General features: G+C 55.4%; 1 protein-coding gene across 5 annotated transcripts in view; it reads left to right on the top strand.

Annotated features, from left to right (window-relative positions):
* The window catches only part of HMCN2 (hemicentin 2), a 171,453-nt gene that overhangs the window by 89,841 nt on the left and 61,128 nt on the right, over nt 1-20,484 (top strand). For 4 of the 5 annotated variants that reach the window (XM_069582171.1, XM_069582167.1, XM_069582170.1 and 1 more), the window contains exons 29-45: nt 258-384; nt 1,387-1,541; nt 2,502-2,780; nt 4,465-4,746; nt 5,415-5,523; nt 5,748-5,917; nt 7,596-7,750; nt 8,203-8,299; nt 9,367-9,462; nt 11,058-11,234; nt 12,231-12,388; nt 13,413-13,536; nt 14,189-14,364; nt 15,619-15,715; nt 15,897-16,016; nt 18,479-18,640; nt 19,460-19,741. In XM_069582171.1, coding sequence (XP_069438272.1) covers nt 258-384; nt 1,387-1,541; nt 2,502-2,780; nt 4,465-4,746; nt 5,415-5,523; nt 5,748-5,917; nt 7,596-7,750; nt 8,203-8,299; nt 9,367-9,462; nt 11,058-11,234; nt 12,231-12,388; nt 13,413-13,536; nt 14,189-14,364; nt 15,619-15,715; nt 15,897-16,016; nt 18,479-18,640; nt 19,460-19,741 — 2,766 coding nt within the window. The remainder of the gene's footprint in view (nt 1-257; nt 385-1,386; nt 1,542-2,501; nt 2,781-4,464; nt 4,747-5,414; nt 5,524-5,747; nt 5,918-7,595; nt 7,751-8,202; nt 8,300-9,366; nt 9,463-11,057; nt 11,235-12,230; nt 12,389-13,412; nt 13,537-14,188; nt 14,365-15,618; nt 15,716-15,896; nt 16,017-18,478; nt 18,641-19,459; nt 19,742-20,484) is intronic. The other variant, XM_069582169.1, reaches the window with a different exon arrangement.

Raw genomic sequence — 20,484 nt, 5'->3', positions numbered from 1 at the left:
GAAGCTGGGGCACAGAGGGGCCCATGGCACAGCTGTGGAACCACACGATACAAAACAGCAGTGCGGGCGCTGAGGATGCACAGAGCCGGGGATGCTCGGCCAGGGGTCTAGGGGAGCTTCCCATGAGGGCCGAGTGGGAGAAGGGAAGTGTGAGCAGGCAGGGGGCCTGCACAGGCAAAGGCCCTGGGGCAAGCAGGGATTGTAGGAGCTGAGGTTTTTTCACCGCTGCCTCCCGCCCAACCCTTTCTCGACCCTAGTTCCACCTTTGGTGTTTGGAGCCGAGGCTGCCCAGGAGGTGGTGGGCCTGGCTGGTGCAGGGGTGGAGCTGGAGTGCCGGACCTCGGGGGTCCCCACACCCCAGGTGGAATGGACCAAGGACGGGCAGTGAGTGGCCCCTGGCGGGTAGCTTGGACTGGATTGAGTGTGCGTGTGTGGGGTCCTCTGGGGAGGTGGAACTCTGCAGGGATGGGGTTTGACGTGCATTGCGTGAGCCACCCAGGGCCCAGGCAGAGATCACCCAGGTGAGACCCCCCCTTCCATGAGCAGAGTCTTCTCATCACTCGGCCAGCCTTCCTTTTACTTTCAAAACTTTTTCAAAAGTATTTTTAAAGGTTTTAAAAAAAAATTTTAGGTATTCATATAATGTTTGCCATTCTGAACCAGAAGTTTACCATTGCTTCCCTTGTGGCTCAGCTGGTAAAGAATCCACCTGCAATGCGGGAGATCTGGGTTCGATCCCTGGGTTGGGGAGATTCCCTGGAGAAGGGAAGGGCTACCCACTCCTGTATTCTGGCCTGGAGAATCCCATGGACCGTTTAAGTTCATGAGGTTGCAAAGGGTCAGACATACTGAGCGACTTTCACTTCACCTTCACTTTACCATTCTGAAGGGCACAATTCGGTGTGCGTAGTACATCCATAGGGTTGCAATCCGTCAGCTCTATTTGGTTCCAGAATATTTCATTACCCTCAAAAGAGACTCCACACCCATGAGCAGTCACTCATCTGTTCGTCCCTCACCCCCAGCTCCTGGCAACCACTAACTTGCTTTCTGTCTCTACAGAATTCCCTCTATTTTGTATTGATTTCTTGCAGTCATACAGTATGCGTCTTCGTGTCTGGCTTCTTGCCCTTAGCACACAGCTTTCGAAGTTCCTTCATGCTACAACCATGCTAGCTCATTCCTTTTAACGGCTGAATAATATTCCACTCTAGGGAAGGACCACATTTTGTTTATCCATTTATCCATTGATGGGCACTTGGGTTGTGGGTACTTTTCAGCAACTGTGAGTCTTACAGTCTTCCTTTTCCCAAGCAGCAGGCCCCCTCTGTGCAGCCCACCTCTGCCGGCGCCTTGGCCTTACTTCTCTCAACCATCTTTTTCCAGACCTGTCTTTCTGGGGGAGCCTCACATCCAGCTTCAGGAGGATGGCCAGATTCTCAGAATCACCAACAGTCACCTGGGAGATGAGGGCTGGTACCAGTGTGTGGCCTTCAGCCCAGCCGGCCAGCAGACCAAGGACTTTCAGCTCAGAATCCACAGTGAGCTCGGCCCCTTCCCATCCTTACCACGGGCTGCCCACTGTGTGGAGCAGGGGTGAGGGCAGAAATGGGAATCTCTGAGGAGTCTGCCCCCAGTCCAGTAAAACCAGAGCAGGACGGACAGAGGGAATCTGAAACGTCCCCCAAATCCCATCGTCCCCATCCGAGCTTTCCAAGTTCTCCTATCCGTGGTACACTCCGGATGGTCATTTCTTTAAATCAAGTCACTTTTCTTTCCGCTGAAACCCAGTTACCTAAAAGGATGTTGACTATTTCAAAGGGAAGTGCGAACCAGGGTTGCTTGGCCTTCGTGGGAGGAAGCTGTGAAAACAAATGCTGCCAAAGAGGGATGTTGGAACCCCTGAGGCATGAGCTGGCCCACATGTGGTAGAAAGTGCAGAATAGAAAGTGCTAGAAAGATTAAGAACACAGTCACACCAGACACACCAAGCCACCTTGTCCTTTGTCATAAATGGGCTGAAGGAGGCTTGGGAAGGGCCTAACTGTTCTGTTATGAGGTGTACGTCCATGTGCCCGAGGGTCCTCTTGGGTACCACCGGTGGTGTGTGACCTGCCCTGTGGGACCCCAATCCAGTTCAGCCCCTCGCTTTACAGATGAGGAGGCTGAGCCCCAGAGAAAGTGACCTCTCCAGGTCATACAACCACTTAGGACGGGGGCTGGGTGGTGGGGGCATCCAGAGCCAGACCTGCGGCCCCTGCCCCACCTCCTGCCCCTCTTGCAATGGCCAGGCTCGCCTTCCTCATCAGCATATCCCGAGCTGGCCTCTCCCATCTGTCCCCAGAGTCCCCCGCCCCTCCCCGCCCCCTGCAGTGGAAGCTTGTGACGGGTGCAGTGCTGTGACCCACGGGCAGGGGCTTGGGGGCTGCAAGGGGTGGGACACCAGCCGCCTTGGCGCTGGGCAGCCTCCCTGTGACCTTCTCTTGCCCCACTGTCTTCAGCACCCCCCACCATCTGGGGCTCCAATGAGACGAGCGAGGTGGCCGTCATGCAGGGCCACCCCGTGTGGTTTCTGTGCGAGGCCCGAGGGGTGCCCACGCCTGATATCACCTGGTTCAAGGATGGTGACCCCCTGGTCCCCAGCTCTGAGGTGGTCTACACCAGAGGCGGCCGGCGGCTGCAGCTGGAGCGGGCCCAGGGCTCGGACGCTGGCACCTATAGCTGCAAGGCCAGCAACGCCGTGGGAGTCGTGGAGAAGACCACTCGGCTGGAGGTTTATGGTGAGCGGCCCGGGGCTGCGGCAGGAGCAAGGCTCAGCTGGGGTGAGCGGTGGGAGGATTCTGGGCCACAGTGGCCTCCGTCTGGCTCCAAAGGTGGGCCAGGGGAGCGGGCAGAGGCCCAAGATAATGAGATTGAATAGTTATCCCGAGGAGAAGGGTCATCTCATCCAACCTCCCCTGGCCAGAGAGGAAACTAAGGCCAAGAGATGGGTCTGTCTCGGGGCCCAGGGAGAGCCCAGTGGAGAAGTCAGGTCTCCCCCCGTGGTTTAGGGCTTTTCAGAAGCTTGCACCCAGAGCCCCAAAACCACCACTAATAACTAACTGCTCTTGATTAATCACTTTCTGTGGTCCAGACCCCCTGGGGGTTGCCATAGCAACAGCTAATTTCATCTCAAGGACTAGGGCCCTGGTCCCCCAACTCATGAGTGAGTCTAGTGGGCTCTGGGGCTGACCCAGGTCACCTCGCTAGGGGGTGAGAGGACCTGGTTCACACCGAGAGGGTCTGACTATAGATAAAGTGAAAGGCTTGGTCGCTCAGTCGTGTCTGACTCTTTGCGACCCTATGGCCCGCCAGGTTCCTCAGTCCATGGGATTCTCCAAGGAAGATACTGGAGTGGGTGGCCATGTCCTCCTCTAGGGGATCTTCCTGGCCCAGGGATTGAACCTTGGTCTCCCGCATTGCAGGCAGATCGTTTACTGTCTGAGCCACCAGGGAAGCCTTAACTATAGGTGGTGTGCTGTTAAGCTGGGCATTGGCCTGCGTGGAGGGTCTTGGCTCTGAGGGCACGCAGAGAATTCAGAGGACAGGGTGTGTATCAATGGGCAGGGATGGGCCGAGCAGGTGAAGTCTGAGAGGGCGGAATGCAGGCCAGTGGGGTCCTTGTGGTTCCTCTCGAAGGGTCAGCTCTAGAGCTCTGGTCCCCAAAGACACCAACGGCTTGGGTGCTGGAGCCCTGGGGACCCCAAAGGGAAGCTGGGGTGTCTGGGGTCTGCGGGCCCCCTCTGAGAGTGAGCCCAGCTGCCAGCTCAGGGATCTGAGGATCTAAGAAGTTGACAGAAAATGCACGTGTGTTTTCATTATGTTTCAGTGGGGCTTATGACCCACACAAGGTTGAGACGCCCATCCTTGGTCCTTCATTGCCCGATGTCTCCTAGCAACGGCTCCATGTGCTTAGCAACTTGGGGGGCCCTCCCCAATGGGAAGAGAGAACCCCCCATCCCGAGCTACCCACTTGGCCATCCCCGGTTGAGTTAGGAGCCCCCACAGGCTGGGTCATCTGGTCTAGGGTCGGCTCTCTTCCTTGGACCAGGAAGGGGACCAGCAGGAGCAGAAGCTCTGGTCTTGGGCCTGGGGGAGCCCGTCATCTGGGGTTCAGTGGATATGGAGACCTACTGGGGATATGCAGAGATGAGTGTTCTGCGAAAGATGAGCTCGTCGGGGGAGCAAGGCATGGAGAGAAGATGCAGGGAGAGTAGGGGGCAATGGCGGGGGGTCGCCACCAAGGGACAGAGAATGGAGAGGGTGCTTCCCCCCAGGGGTTAGGGGGAGGCTCGGAGGAGGAGGTGAGGTCTGAACAGCGCTTTCAGCTAGCAGAGCGGGGAGGAGGCGTTTCACACAGGGTGGGGTCAGGGAGGGGCTTAACTGGGCTACTGGCCCCTGAACAGCCCCCTGTCTCTCCCCTAGTCCCACCCACCATCGAGGGCACTGGCGAAGGACCTCGAGTGGTGAAAGCCGTGGCCGGGAGGCCCTTGACCCTCGAGTGTGTGGCCAGAGGCTACCCAGCCCCCACCATCTCCTGGTACCACGAGGGGCTGCCCGTGGTGGAGAGCAACGGGACGTGGCTGGAGGCGGGCGGCGGCATGCTGAGCCTGGAGAGCCTGGGGGAGGCGTCCGGAGGCCTGTACAGCTGCGTGGCCAGCAGCCCCGCGGGGGAGGCCGTGCTGCATTACTCCGTGGAGGTGCAGGGTGAGCCCAGGCCTGCCCCGCCTGGGTCGCTGGGCCGGGGCCCCTCCTTGCACTCCGGCTGTGTGCGAAGGGGGTGGAAGCTGGGGGAGAAGTGACCAGGCCCTGAGACAGATGAGGGCACTGTGACCTGGGCGGGGGCCCTTCAGAGCTAGCGGGTGGATGGGGAAAATTCCCAGGTTCAAGGGTCCCTGTTCCCTCCCAGGACTCTGGGCTAGGTCACCACCTAGGTGACAGTGGAGGACCCCTGGGTGGAGGACACCACCACTGGAAGAGGACATCTGTCTTCCAGGAGATGCTCCTGGTCAATGGGAGCTCAATGAGGTCCTTGAGGTCCAAAGCTGGGTGGTGGGTGCTGGTCCCAGGACAGGTGGGCAGGGCTTTTGCCTGTTTCTTCCCACCACTGACTCTGAGATAAGTTAGGGAACAGGCAGACGGGACTCCTGAGCCCTGGGTCTGGTGGTAAGACAGACACTGAATAAACAGACCGCTCTGGTGGGGAGGCCGAACTTGGGTGGTCCTGGAAGGCCTCCTGGAGGAGGAGCCACTTATGGGGAGACTTGACGGGTGAGGTGGAGCTTGGGCCTTCCTCTGGCGGCACAGGGACTTGGGAGGGCTGGAGGCCGGCATTTTCTCAACTCCAGACACCCAATGGTGGCTCTTGTCTGCAGTTGCCCCGCAGCTCCTGGTGGCTGAAGGCTTGGGCCAGGTGACCACCCTCGTGGGACAGTCCCTGTACCTTCCCTGCCACGCTTCGGGCTCCCCAGTGCCCACGATCCAGTGCGTATGGGGTGGTGGAGGCCAGAACTGGGGGGATGGGGGGTGGGCAAAGAGCATGCTTGGAGGGCTGGGGATGGGAGACAGTCCACCTCTCAGATGTATGAAGGAGGCCATGGAGCCAGGGACGTGAGAGCAAGCGAGATGTGCCTGACTCTTGGCCTGTGCCGTCTCCCCTGCCTGCCCCGGCCTCAGACTGACCTGTTCCCCTCCCCGCCATGCCCTAGGTGGCTGCAGAATGGCCACCCGGCCGAGGAGCTGCCCGGGGTGCAGGTGGCCTCACAGGGGACCACTCTGCACATCGACCGTGTAGAGCTGGGCCACGCGGGTCTCTTCGCTTGCCAGGCCACCAACGAGGCTGGCACGGCCACGGCCGAGGTGGAGCTGTCTGTGCATGGTGAGGAGGCCTGGGGCTCCAGGGCCGGGGTGGGTGAAGCCAGAGGGCCATGGTCCTCTGCGCCTTTGGCAGGCCTTGTAGACTTGGGCAGGGTGGGAGCTGATCTTCTCAGGATGGCACTTCTGGGCTGGACTCCCCAGCTTACCAAAGAGACACAGACATGAGCGGAGTCTCAGCTTCTCACTACACTTGATATCTCCCCAGTCCACAGGCCCACAATCCTCTCCCGAGCCTCTCCTACCCCATTTGCTCTCTTTATACTGATCACACCAAACTTCATTCAACTCTTTAAATACATTGGCTTTCTTACCTCAAGCCTGCAAATGCTGTTTCCTCTGCCTGGAATAGTCTTCTTTGCTTGCTTGCCACTAAGCTGCTAAGTCACTTCAGTCGTGTCCGACTTTGTGCAACCCCATAGACGGCAGCCCACCAGGCTCCCCCGTCCCTGGGATTCTCCAGGCAAGATCACTGGAGTGGGTTGCCATTTCCTTCTCCAATGCATGGAAGTGAAAAGTGAAAGTGAAGTCGCTCAGTTGTGTCCAACTCTTGGTGACCCCATGGACTGCAGCCTACCAGGCTCCTCCATCCATGGGATTTTCCAGGCAGGAGTACTGGAGTGGGGTTCTTTGCTTGCTTAGCTCCTCTCTATCTTTTAGATCTTCCTTTCCTCCAGGAAGCCCTCCTTGATTCCAGCATGGTTATAATCTGCACTGCTCAGCCCTTCATGACCATAGCACCCATTGCTTCTTTGGTTGTTCATCTCTCCTGCCCAGCTTGGGAGCTCTGGAGGCAGCACAGAGCCTTCTCTGCTGTGTCCCTGTGCCTCGTGCAGTGAGGGGCACAGTGCGCATGTGGATGGATGATGGATGATGGGTGGGTGGTTGATGGATGGATAGATGGATGATGAATTTCTGGATGAATGATGGTTTATGGATGGGTGGATGGATGACAGATGAATGGATGGATGATGGATGGATGATGGATGAGAGATGATGGGTGGATGGATGGTTGATGGATGGATGATAGATGGATGGTGAATGACGGATGAGTGGATGAATAAATGGATGGATGATGGAAAGATAGATGGTGGATGGATGGATGGATGGTTGGTGGATGATGGATGGATAGAAGGATGATGGATGGATGGATGATGGTTGATGAGTGGATACAGGATGAATGAATGGATGGATGATGCATAGATAGATGGTAGATGGATGGATGGATGGTGGATTGTGGATGGATGGATGGTTGATGGATGGATGGTTGATGGATGGATGGATGGTTGATGGATGGTTGATGGATGGATGGATGGATGGTTGATGGATGGATGGTTGATGGATGGATGGGTGATGGATGAATTGATGATAGATGATGAGTGGATGGATGGATGAATGGATGATGGATGGATGAATGGATGATGGATGGATGGATGGATCTATGATGGATGATGGATGATGGATGGTGGATGGGAGAATTTCAAAGGGAAAGACCTGCTCTGCTGGCTCCCAGCCTAGTGCTCTTTCCCACAAGGCCAGGTGTCTGGAGGGTTGAGTGGGAGGAAGCTAGAGGCCAGCCCCGCAAGGCCACTCCCTCACTACCCAGGCATTGAGGAGGTTTCTGGGTGCCCATTGCACTCCTTCTGAACCTGATTGGGCCTCCCTGCCTCTCCTCTGCCCAGAGCTCCCATCGGTGGTCATAGTTGGGGGTGAGAACATCACAGCCCCTTTCCTGCAGCCTGTGACCCTCCGATGTGCAGGGACTGGGGTGCCTACCCCAAGCCTCCGCTGGTGGAAGGATGGGGTGGCTCTGGCAGCCTCGGGGGGGAGCCTGCAGGTATGTGCAAGGGCCCCAGGGCTGGTGGGACAACTGCACAGGTGGAGTGGCTGCTTTTTAGGGTCCTGGAAAGCCCAAGACTAGCCCTGGCAGCCCGAGGGCAGAACAAACAATGTCCACTCATCCTTGAAAAGCTCAGTGGACGCTGGGGTGCTGGGTCTGAAGAAGGAAGGGAGCCCTTAGCCTCGACCGGGTCCCCAGAGTTTGGGTGGCCAGAGGGAGAAAGTTGGGGGAGGGGAGTATCCCCCAAGATCAGAGGAATCCTCTGGAATCTGAAAGCGGGGCTCAGAACTCCACCCCAGAACCAAGCTCGCGCCCATGCTCACTTTCTCTTGCCCTGGGGTCAGCGGTAGCCTGTCCCCTCACCATATCCCAGTGTCGCTCTGACTGCCCTGACCCCAGGCCCCGCCCAGCTCCCTGGTACACACCTGCTCTTCCTCCTGTCCCCCCAGATCGAGAAGGTGGACCTGAAGGACGAAGGCACCTACACTTGTGTTGCCACTAACCTGGCCGGGGACAGCAGGAGGGAAGTGACGCTCCGGGTGTTAGGTAAGGAGACTATGACCGGGGTGGTGGGTGGTTGAGGGCCTGCAGGGCCACTGCGAGAGGTCCGAGATGGCTGGGGGTCCTAAAATCAATGTCACATACTTAACTTGAGATGTCAGTGGGAATTCCCTGGTGGTCCCATGGTTAAGACTCTACACTTCCACTGCAGGGGGCATAGGTTTGATCCCTGGTTGGGGAACTAAGATCTCACGTGCTGCGCAGTGCAGCCAATAAGATAAAATGAGTAGAAAGTCATTTACTGTGGTCCCTTTTGGTTGTTTATATATATGTGTGTGTATATATGTATAATTTTACTTATCTTATTTATTTTTACTGTGCTGATTCTTCCTTGTTGCACTGGCTTTTTTCCTAGCTGCGGCCAGCAGGGGCTACTCTCTACCTGCGGTCAGCTTCTCATTGTGGCGGCCTCTCTTATTCTGGCACATGGGTCCTAGGGCACGTGGGCTTCAGTGCTTGCGGCCACGTAGGCTCAGCACCACCACGGGCTCTGGTGCACAGGTTCAATAGTTGTGGCGCACGGGCTTAGTTCCTCCATGTCAAGTGGGATCTTCCCAGACCAGGGATCGAACCCATGTCTCCTGCATTGGCAGGCGCATTCCTTACCACTAAGCTACCAGGGAAGCCTTCCTTTAGATCACTTTCTGTTAGACTTTCAGTGGACAGCCTGTTCTCATTCATTTGTATCTTTACTTGTTTTATGCATTTGAGGGCTCACTTAGGTCCTTGGGTATATGGGCACCTCCTTGCCCTTGTCATCCCTCATGACTGCCTGGGGTCCCTGAGGTCCACCTCCCCACTGTGCCTGATGCTGGCTGCTCCTGGGGGGAGGGGGAGTTGGGTGCCAGGGTCATCCTTGTATGATTGAAATAAAGCTTGCCTCCTAGCGCCTTTGTTCTTGGGCAGGAGGGGATTCCTTAATCAGCAAATGTGAGCCATTGGGGTGCCTTATTGCCCAGGCCCCCTTGGGAAGGCTGGGGAGGGGTCTTAGGGTGGCTGAGATGAACTGCCTGGAGCCTCACCCAAAGCCAGGATCTCCTTGTCTCCCCTAGTGCCTCCCAGCATCGAGCCAGGTCTGGTCAACAAGGCGGTGCTAGAAAATGCCTCTGTGACCTTGGAGTGCCTGGCTTCCGGTGTGCCCTTTCCTGGTAAGTAAGACCCCTCCTCTTGTCTGAAAGCCACCTCCAGCCAACCCAGTTCCCATCTGAAGAGGTCAGCCAGGGCTCCAGGCACGGCTCTGGCTGAGGATGAAATCAGCAGACCCTCCCCTTCCCTCCCCCACGTTCCCTCGTCCTTCTCAACAGCTGTTTATCTCATGCCCATTACACACCAGGGCCCAGAGCCTTTGTGCTGCTGCCTGAAACAAACCTGCAGGATTTCTGCTGAGTTCGTGGTTTCATGGGGCTGCCCCTAGGCTGGGGGGTGAGAATCTTCTCTAGACCAGCGGTTGAGGAAAAGGCTGGAAGCTGGGGCTGGGTGTGAATGGCCAGCAGACAGGATGGGCCCAGGAAGAGGGTCCATTTCTGTCCCCCATCGGAACCATGGCAACCCTGCTTTGCCTGGGGTAGTGAGCCCTGGAGGTATCGGCCCTCTGCCGTGGGGGAACCCTGTTCTGGCATGGGCCCTGGCAGGATGGGAAGAGGAAGTTGAAGATACAGTCAGTCCTTATTTATTTATAATCTCTTTATTAAATTTATTTTTAATTGCAGTACAATTAATTTACAATGTTGTGTTAATTTCTGCTGTACAGCAAAGTGATTCAGTTGTACATATATATGTACATTCTTTATAAATATTCTTTTGCTTCATGGTTTATCGTAAGATATTGAATATAGTTCTCTGTGCTGTACAGTAGGACCTTGTTTCTCCATCCTATACGTGATAGCTGACATCTGCTGACCCCAGCCTCCCACTCCATCCCTCTCCCTCCGCCACGCCCCCTTGGCAACCACAAAGCCGTCCTCTCTGTCTGTGAGTCTGTTTTTGTTTCATGGATAAGTTCTTTTGTATCATATTTTAGATTCCACATACAAGTGATATCAAATGGTATTTGTCTCTCTCTTTCTGGCATTTGTCTTTACTTCACTTAGTGTGATAATCTCTAGTTCCATCCATGCTGCTGCACATGGCATTGTTTTGTTCTTTTTCATGGCTGTGTAATATTCCATTGTATATATGTACCGTATCTTCTTCATCCATCCATCTGTTGATGGACATCTAGGTCGTTTCCTTATCTCAGTTACTGTGAATAGTGCTGCTATGAACCTGGGGTCCATGTATCTATTCACAGTTGATCCATAATGATGAGGCTGCTGTTTTGGGGTGTACTGTATTCTCTTTTAAAGATCTGCCTCGTGGGTGGTCTCCTGGCAGGAGTAAGATGTGAAGGGGCCAGGCTGGCTTTGATTGTTCTTGCTCCTGGCTGCTCCAGCCTGTGTCCCTCTCTGCCTTTGATTCCATCTCAGACAACTGCCATATTCTGCTCCCATCCGTCTTCCTTTCAGGCTTTCTCCAGTGCCTGAAATAAAGTCGCACCATATGGGCACCCTGGAAGCCCCCCTCGGATGCACAGGATGCAGGCACACTCTGAAAGGCTGGCAGGGACCCTTGCATCTCTCTTCTCTTCTCCAGATATCTCCTGGTTTAAGGGCCGGGCACCCTGGAAGCCCCCCTCGGATGCACAGGATGCAGGCACACTCTGAAAGGCTGGCAGGGACCCTTGCATCTCTCTTCTCTTCTCCAGATATCTCCTGGTTTAAGGGCCGCCAGCCTGTCTCTGCCTGGAACAGAGCGATGGTGTCAACTGATGGGAGAGTTCTTCTCATTGAGCAAGCCCAGCTTTCTGATGCTGGGAGCTACCGCTGTGTGGCATCCAATGTGGTGGGCAGCGCAGAGCTGCAGTACAGCCTGCGGGTCAACGGTGAGCTGCCACGACTAAGGGGCTCTGTCCCCAGAGTTGCTGCCCATCCATTTGTCCCTGTCTGTTCCTCCATCTCTCACCCATCCATCCTTCCCTTCTTCCATCCACCACCCATCTTTCATCCATCATCCATTCACCCATCGATCATCCATGCTTCCTTTCATTTATCTTTCCTTCCTTCCATCTATCATTTATCCATCCATCCATCCATCCATCCATCCATCCATCAGTTCTTCCATCTACACATGGAAACACCCAACTGTCCATCCATTGATTCAACCAACCATTCAATTCTCTGCCCATCTAACCCACCTACCCATCTAACCATCCAGCTGTCCATCCCCCAACCATTCATCTGTTCAAACATCAATTCCTCCATCTGTCTGTCTTCTCTCCAACCACATTTATTGGGTACAGACGCAACTCAGAGACATTGCAGATTCGGTTCCAGACCACCAAAATAAAGCAAGCCACGTGGGTTTCGTTGGCTTCCCAGGGCACAGACAGGTTCTATACACACTGTATTATGTAGTCTGTTATGTGCACAATAGTACTGTGTCTAAAACATGGCCATTCCTTAATTAAAAAGTACTTTATTGCTAAAAACTGCTATCATCTGAGCCTTGGGTGAGTCACAGTAACATCAAAGACCACTGATCACCCTAACAGGCATTCTCAACCCCTGTGACCCCTACACCATCGGCATGATGATGACCTCACAGTAACCAGGAGGCCCAAGTTCAAGGGCTGCTCTTGCCAGGTCAACCTTGGGCCAGCCCACTGGCCCTTTCTAAGCCTTGCTTTCTCATCTGTGGGGTCAGAAGGATGAAACAAGCAGCCTTGAGACCCGGGGAATGCCCTGCCTATGTTGGGAGTGGCTGTCCCTGAGCTTTCGTTAGTGGCCATGCACTCCTGCAGGGGTGCCCGGCCAGGGGCCCTGCCTGCTTCGCCCTCAGCGGGGCTCAGCCTGTGCCCCGTGTCACCCTTGCCCTGCAGTGCCCCCGCGCATCACGCTGCCGCCCAGCCTCCCAGGCCCCGTGCTGCTCCACAGCCCGGTTCGGCTGACCTGTAACGCCACCGGGGCTCCCAGCCCCCTGCTGATGTGGCTGAAGGATGGAAACCCCGTGTCCACTGCAGGGACCACTGGTCTCCAGGTCAGTGGGGGTGGGGGGGTGCCCAGCTCACCTCTCTGGTGCCTCAGTAGGTGCTGGGAACGGAGGTCAGGGCCTGGGAACGCCGGGGGGAGAGGGCAACAGCAATGGCCCAGGATGGCTGGCTGCAGAGAGGAAGGAGAGCAGCTAAAAGGGGTCAGGGGCCAGGTGGTCTCCAGGAACAAGGCCCACCACCAATATAAGATACAATCATAACATAACGTAGTGTAACATAACGTACATTGCATTGTGCATAGGATGGACAGGGAAGCCTGGCCTGCTGCAGTCCACGGGGTCACAAAGAGTCGGACACGACTGACTGAACTGAACTGAACATAACATAATGTTAATGTAATATATGTTAGGAACCGAATAGATAATTTAAAATTTTCTAGTAACTGCATTAGACAGAGTAAAAAGACACAGGTGAAGCCAATTTTAATCATACATTTTAGGGCATTTCCTGACTATCCAGTTATTAGGACTCCGTGCTTCCACTGCAAGGGCCAGGGGTTTGATCCTGGGTCAGGGAACTAAGAGCCTGCAAGCTGCACAGTGCAGGCAAAATAAATGAACGAATAAACAAAGAAACAAGCAAACAGAATACCCTTTGGCTATATAAAACGAGAATATTTTAAAAACTGCTGTATAGAAAATACATTTTAGCTCACCCAGTATATCCAAAAAGTGTTGCTGTATCAAGTGATCATTATAAAACATCATTAACCAGACATCTTACCTTCTCCTTTTTGTACAAACCCTTTGAAATCTGTCGTGTATCTTATGCATGGGGACTGGCCAATATCTCAAGGGTTCCCAGCCCCAGCCCTACTCCCCAGGGGACCCTTTCTCAGGACCGATGGAATTGCCCACCAGCCAGCAGAGGTTCTGAGGTTCGGGTATATCTTGCATTTCCACTGCATTGCTGGGGGCTCTGGGGGCCTGGGGCAGCTGCCCAGGTGCGCCTGCCAGCAATGCCAGCTTGTGAAGGGGACTGATCGCCTGTGGACTTTCTTCTGGGGTACAGGTCTTCCCTGGGGGCCGGGTCCTCATGCTGTCCAGTGCCCGGGCCTCCGACTCTGGCAGCTACTCCTGTGTGGCCGTGAGTGCAGTGGGCGAGGACCGCCGGGACGTCATCCTGCGTGTCCACAGTGAGTCTTGGGCCCCGGGGGCTACCGGGTGCGGGCTGGGGGCTCGAGACAGTGGGGCTGGGGCATCCCCGGAGGGTGGATGTGACAGGTCTGTCCTGAGACTGCATCTGCCTTCACGTAGGGTCCGCTGGACCCCCCGAGCCATATCTTAAACTGTGAGCTCCCCTGTCATGGACAGGTGGGCTTGCGGGCCCTTTCTTCAGTGATAACATCTGATACAGCTGAAGTACAAAATCAAGGGTCTTCCCTGGGGGTCCAGTGGTTAAGACTCTGTGTTCCCAATGCAGGGGCCACGGGTTTGATCCCTGATCAGGGAACTAAGATCCCATATGCTGTGCATGGCCTGGTCTAAGACCTTAAATAAATAAAGATTAAAGTTTCTTTTTAAAAAATTTATAAAAGTAAAGTACAAAATCATAATCAGAATATTGACGTCATAACCCACCATCCTATTGAGGTTTGGGGGTCTCCTCTGCCAGTTGTTGAGGGGAGGACAAGAGGGCTTCAGCTCAGGGGGTGGCCCCCATCCTCACGGCACCTCCCTGTCCCCCGTGTTTGCTCCTGGCTGCTGGAAGTGGTGGGGGGGGTTCTGACTCAGGATGGGACTCGACTCACCTGCCTAAGACAGCCCCCGCCCCGCCCCCTCCCGCAGCGCCCCCCAGCATTCTCGGAGAAGAGCGGAACGTGTCTGTCGTGGCCAACGAGTCCGTGGCCCTGGAGTGCCGAAGCCACGCTTACCCCCCTCCCGTGCTGAGCTGGCGCAAGGACGGCCGCCCTCTGGAGCCCCGGCCTGGCGTCCACCTCTCTGCAGACAAAGCCTTGCTGGAGGTGTGTGGCCTCCCAGGCCACCAAAGAGGGCCCCACCGTGAGCAGAGCTGAGCCCTGACCCGGGCGGGCTGGGACACAGCCTCCAATATCAGTTCAGCTCATCTCAACTTGCAGCCCATTCAGTCCCCAGACCCAGCGGAGCTGCTTTCAGCCAAACTGGGATGGAGAGCGAAGCCCCAGGACTGAGCCCTGGGAGCTTCTCTCAGCCCCTTCAGTTCAGTTCAATTCAGTCACTCAGTCGTGTCTGACTCTTTGCGACCTCATGGACCGCAGCACACCAGGCCTCTCTGTCCATCACCAACTCAAATTTATGTCCATTGAGTGGGTGATGCCATCCAACCATCTCATCCTCTGGCATCCCCTTCTCCTCCCACCTTCAATCTTTCCCAGCATCAGGGTCTTTTCAAATGAGTCAGCTCTTGGCATCAGGTGGCCAAAGTATTGGAGTTTCAGCTTCAGCATCAGTCTTTCTCAGCCCCTTCCCTCCCCTCAAAGCTTTCCACCCATTTTTCACTCCTTGCTGGAAAGCCTTCTTGCCTTTGGGCATTTAAGGCCCTTCATCTGGCCCGGCAAGGCAAGGGTTCATTAGTCGGGGTGGTCTAGAGTCGGCCCAGATCTCACTGTTATCGGCCCCTCCTGACTGTGGCAGTCACTTCCTGTCTCGACCTCTCTGACCTGTGAGCACGGTGACACCTTTCTCCTGGGCTGGCAGGGAGAATTCCAGAGAGTGCCTGTGTGGTCTCCACTTGCCCCAGAGAACAGCTCATCCACAAAAGCTAGGGGAAGGGGGCACAGCTCCAAGCTTTTGGGGAGCATGCTCCGCTCCAGCCTGCTCCTCCTTCCCCCAGCGCCCTACACTTTGTGATGTGATCATTCCTAACTCTGAGCACCTTCAGTTTGGCTTCCTCCGCCTGGAATACTGCCCCCTCCTTCCTCTTTCATTCTTCAAAGCCACAGCCCGGCTCCATTATCCCCCAGGTCAAGATCTGACCCCTGAGACAGGGCCCCTTCCGCCTCCCCCTTGGGACATGGCTATAGATGCGCAATGGGGTGAGGCTGGCAGGGCCACCAAGCCCCTGGCTCCCAGAAACTTCCCGGTGCTGGAGGTACAGTGGGTGTTACCATTGGCTTATCAACCTCCAGGTTCCAGGTGGGAGCATGGGCTCGGTGAGGGAAAGTGACAGGCCCAGGGTCACACAGATGTGGTACCATCTCTGTGCTGGACCCCTGATGGGTGGTTTTGCTCCCGGCCAGGTGGACAGAGCCGATGTGGGGGATACAGGCCGCTATACCTGCGAGGCGCTGAACCAAGTGGGCCGCTCGGAGAAGCGCTACAACCTCAATGTCTGGGGTGAGGGTCTCCCCGGCTGGGCTGCGCTGGGGCTGGCTCTCAAGCCCAGGGCGGAGGGCGGTGCTGCCTTGAGTGGGTCCCAGGACACAGCCTTCCCCAGCCCCACCCTCTCCCCGGGGGCTCTCTCTCACCCCGGCCCCCAGCTTCCCGCCCTCCTCACCTCTGCTCCGTGTTTACTCAGTCCCTCCAGTGTTCCCCTCGCGGGAGCCGCGCACCCTGACCGTGACCGAGGGGCACCCCGCCAGGCTCTCCTGCGATTGTCGGGGCGTTCCCTTCCCCAGGATCTCCTGGAAGAAGGACGGTAGGCTGGCTGAGCCCCAGGCTCACTGCCCCACCCATGGAGGCTCTCCCTGCCCTTGCTTCCGACCCTGGCTGAGATAGAGACAGGTGCAAGTGCTGGTTAGAGAGGCCCCCCCCACGCCCCTCCAGCCCCCTCTCAGCCAGTGAGAGCTAGACTGATCTCACGGCCTCCCGTCGGATGTCTCTTCTTCCAGGAAGCCCTCCCTGACCTCCCTCCCAGTCTAGGGAGAGGACCTCCTTGACACCGCCCCTGTGTGTTAACTTGTCATGTCACCCACCTTAGCCCTTCAGTGTCTGCTGCTCCATGAATCCCTGAGCCCCGGGAGGCATCGTCTGGGAATTCAGCAGGGGCTTAGCAGTACCTGGTACAAAACAGATGCTCAGGGAATATTTGGAATTCATTCATTTAACTAGTATTTACTGAGAGCCTGTCTGTGCCAGGCATCGTTCTAGGTCCTAGAAATGCATCACTGGATCAAGACAGATAATCAGTGAGAAAGGAGTACAGGCATACCTTGTTTTAATGCACTGTGTTTAGAGTTTCACCGGTGTTATGTATTTTACAAATCGAAGGTTTATGGCAACCCTGCCTCCAAAAGGTCTATTGGTGTCATGTTTCCAACAGCATTTGCTCACTTTGGGTCTCTGTCACAGTCTGATAATGCTCGCAGTATTTATGACTTCATTGTTATTATTAAGTCTGTTGTGGTGATCTGTGCTCAGTGATCTCTGATGTTACTATTGAAGAAAGTTTATGACTTGCTGAAGGTTCAGATGATGGTTAGCTTTTTAAACTATCTTTAATTAAGTTGTGTACGTTGTTTTCTTTTCACATAATATTGCACACTTAACAGATTCTGGTATCAGCGTATATGCACCAGGGAACCAAAAATTCATGTGGCTCACTTCACATCGATACTTGCTTCATTTCGGTACTCTGGAACTGAAACTGCTATTTCTGAGGTGTGCCTGTAAATGACTTAATAGCTGATGTGATGAATGCTTTGGAGAAAACTATAAGCCAAGAAAGAGGAGAAGGTTGCTGGGGGAGCGGTGGGATTTGCCATTTTAAGCTGACCAAGCAGACATGAAGAAGGTGAGGGATGAACATGAGACGACTGTAGGGAAAAGCATTCCAGGCAGAGGTGATAGCAGGTGCAAAGGCCCTGGGGCAGGAGTGAGTCAAGCGTGTTTGAAGAACAACAGAGGGGTCAGTGGGGTTGCAGCAGATTCAGCTGGCGATGGTCACGTGAGCTATGATGGCTGGGTCAAAGGCTGTTGTAAGGATCCCAGCTTTTACCTTGAGTGAGATGGGCTGTTTTAGGAGTCTGGAATGGAGATGGAGACAGGTGCAGGTGCTGATTGTGGAGGGACACAATCTGGTTTGTACTTAGCAAGTTCCTGCCAGCATGAAAAGAACAGACCGTTGGGAACAAGGGTGGGAGCAGGGTGCCAGTGAGGGGGCTTCTGCAAGGACTCCAGGCAAGAGAAACTGGCACCTGGACTAGGTGGGTAGCCAGGAGGTATTGAGAGGCGGCCATCGTCTTCTGGATGCATTTCAGAGGTGATGCTGGCAGGATTTCCTGATGGCTGGGATAAAGGGCTAAGGAGAATGAGGAGCCGAGGATGACTTGAAGTTTTGGCCTGGCAATCGAGAGAGTTGCTACCATCACCAAGACAGAGAGGCTGTGAGGGCAGGTTTATGGGGCCAGACCAGGAGTTTGCAGCATTTTAATTTTCAGATCTGTTAGACATCCAATGAGATGTTAAATGGGCAGTCAGCCAGAGGTGTCTGGAGCTCAGAGACGTCTGGGCTAAGAATAAATCCGGAAGTGACAAGACAAGCTGAAATCACCAGAGGAGACAGCGTGGACAGAGAATAGAATGTGAGAGTGAGGGAGCGTGTCGTGTGGCCACCCGGGCCCCTCCCCCGGCTGGGACACGTGCTGGTGGATGATGGGAGCCCAGAGGGCTGCTCCTCCGTGAACAGGTGCAGGGTGATGGAAGTTAGCGCCTACAGGGTTGCAAAATCCTTCCCTGCATCGGGGTCTCCTTGCTGCCAGGTGTGCCTGCTGCTTGGTTTCTCTCTCCCACCGCTGTAGCTAGACAGATGGGTCATTCACTCAATAGCCTTCACTAAGCCCTATTATATGCCAGGCCCCGGAGAGCCTCCAAGGACCCCAGAGGGAAAGTGAGGCAGGGTCTTCCCTCCAGGACAGCCCAGGCCAGGGAGGGATTCAGATGTGCCACCTGTAAGTAGAGCTGGGTTGGGGAGAAGCTCAGAGTTGTGGGTTATCAGAGGGGGGTTCTGGGATCAGATTTGGGGCTCAGGGAAGTCTTCCTGGTGGAGGTGATGTTTAGTGGGCATCTGCGGGATGAGCAGGAGTTGGCCAGGATGGATGGGAGGACAGATATTCAAGGTGGAAGGACCAGGGACCAAGGGCTTCTTTCTCATGCATCCAGGTCAGCCTCTGCCCAGGGAGGGGGCCAGCCTTGGGCAGGTGTCAGCTGTGGGGCGGCTGCTGTATCTGGGACAGGCCCAGGCAGACCAGGAGGGAACGTACACCTGTGAGTGCAGCAACGTGGCTGGAAACAGCAGCCAGGACCAGCAGCTAGTGGTGTATGGTGAGTCGGACTGGGATGACCTGGGCCAGGCGGAAGGGGCTGGAAGGGGCTGGAAGGGGTCAGCCTGAAGGGTGGGCAACGAGGCCCCCTGGCAGGGCAGACCTCATCCCCAAAACCCAAGCAAAGACAGAAGCTGGATTCTCCTGTCCCCCTTTAGATTACTGCCATTTTAACTGCCCCCTCCAAGTCAGCTTCTTATAGCTCCTGACCGTGAGAGAGCAAGCAGCTTGATGCCAAGAGACCCCCAATGACCCAGAGAGAAAAAGGAAACCACAGCTTGAAACACCTGGAAACTAAAGAAATGTAAAATTGATATAAAGTTCCTATACGTGATGGAAACTCAAGTCTCCATCTACCTATCCTGTGGGGGATAAAATTAAATATCTCAGCCTTATAAAAATCATTTTAAAAAATAAAACCAAGAACACTACCGTCCAACCTCTTGGATAGAATCCCACCTGTGGAGCTATCCCCCACCCCCACCCCCAGGCCTAACAACTGTTTAGAAGCTCCTGATTTCCAAGGAAGAAAAGTTCTTACAAATCTTCAGCACCATGCTGTGAGCTCATTGTCCAAATGACAGGCCCTCCCGTGATTCCCAGGGTACGGGAGAGGGGGCCGGGATGCCGTGATGATCCCATTATAGAGATGTAAAGTGGAGGCCCGGACAGGTGAGGTCACCTGGCTAAGGTCACACGGCCAGCGAGAGGCAGGGGGTACACATGCCAGATGGAGGCGAGCGCAGAGCCTGGCCTGAGGCGTGGTGCCCAGCAGCCCCCTTCCCCGCGCCCCGCTCGACGTGCTTTCTCCCCACCCCAGTTCCCCCGCAGATTGCCGGTCCCCCGGAGCCCTACGCGGAGGTGTCCGTGGTTCAGGACGAGGAGGCCAGCCTGGAATGCAACGCCACAGGGAAACCCGCGCCCAGGGTGACGTGGGAGCGGGACGGGTGGCCCGTGGGGCCCGAGCCCGGCCTGAGGCTCCAGAACTACGGCCAGAATCTGCACGTGGCGCGGGCTCAGCCTGCCCACGCCGGGCGCTACAGCTGCGTGGCCGAGAACGAGGCCGGGAGGGCCGAGCGGAGGTTTTCGCTCTCCGTGCTCGGTGAGGACCGGCAGCCTCCGGGAGGAGGGCAGAAAGCGGCAAGGCAGCCTCCATCTCCGTGTTCCTGGGGCCACCTCTTTGTTCTGCCAGGAACCAGGCCTCCGGCGAATGCTGCTGTCAGGGGAAGCTGCGAACACTGCTCTCAAAATCAGGACCTGCTCCAAATAGTCCCCATTTCCCTTCCTCTCCCCCCACTTAAAAGAGTTATTTGTTTATTTATTTCGCTGCACCAGAACTTAGTTGCCACCTGTGGGATCTTTAGTTGCACCATGTAGGAGCTAGTTCCCTGACCAGGGATCGAACTTGAGGCCGCGCTGCATTTGGAGCCGGTGGTCTTAACCACTGGACCGCCAGGGAAGTCCCTTTTCCTCTCTCTCCTTTGCTGTTTCCCTGCTCTCTTCTGGGCAGATTTTATTCTGCATGGTTCCTGTGCGATGTTGGGATTTGGGTGTCCCGAAGAGATCAGCTAGACCATCTGTCATCTGTCTTAGGAAGTCAGGGTGGCTTCCTATAGGAGGTGACTTTTAAAGCTGAAATGTACAGGCTAAGTTGGAGTTCATCAGGAGCTGGGGTAAGAGGAAGAGTGTCGGGCAGAGGGAACAGACTCTGCGGAGGCCTAGAGCAGAGTGGCTAGAACAGCCTCCTGATTCTAATCTTTTACTGAGCTCCTACTGCATACCTCAGGCTGGAGGCAAGGAGTGGGAAGAGACAAGGAGAGAGGTGGGCAGGGGTCCTTTAGGGAA

The sequence above is a fragment of the Ovis canadensis genome, chromosome 3, assembly GCF_042477335.2.
Source record: "Ovis canadensis isolate MfBH-ARS-UI-01 breed Bighorn chromosome 3, ARS-UI_OviCan_v2, whole genome shotgun sequence".
Lineage (NCBI taxonomy): Eukaryota > Metazoa > Chordata > Mammalia > Artiodactyla > Bovidae > Ovis > Ovis canadensis.
This window is presented reverse-complemented; position numbering and strand designations above follow the sequence as displayed.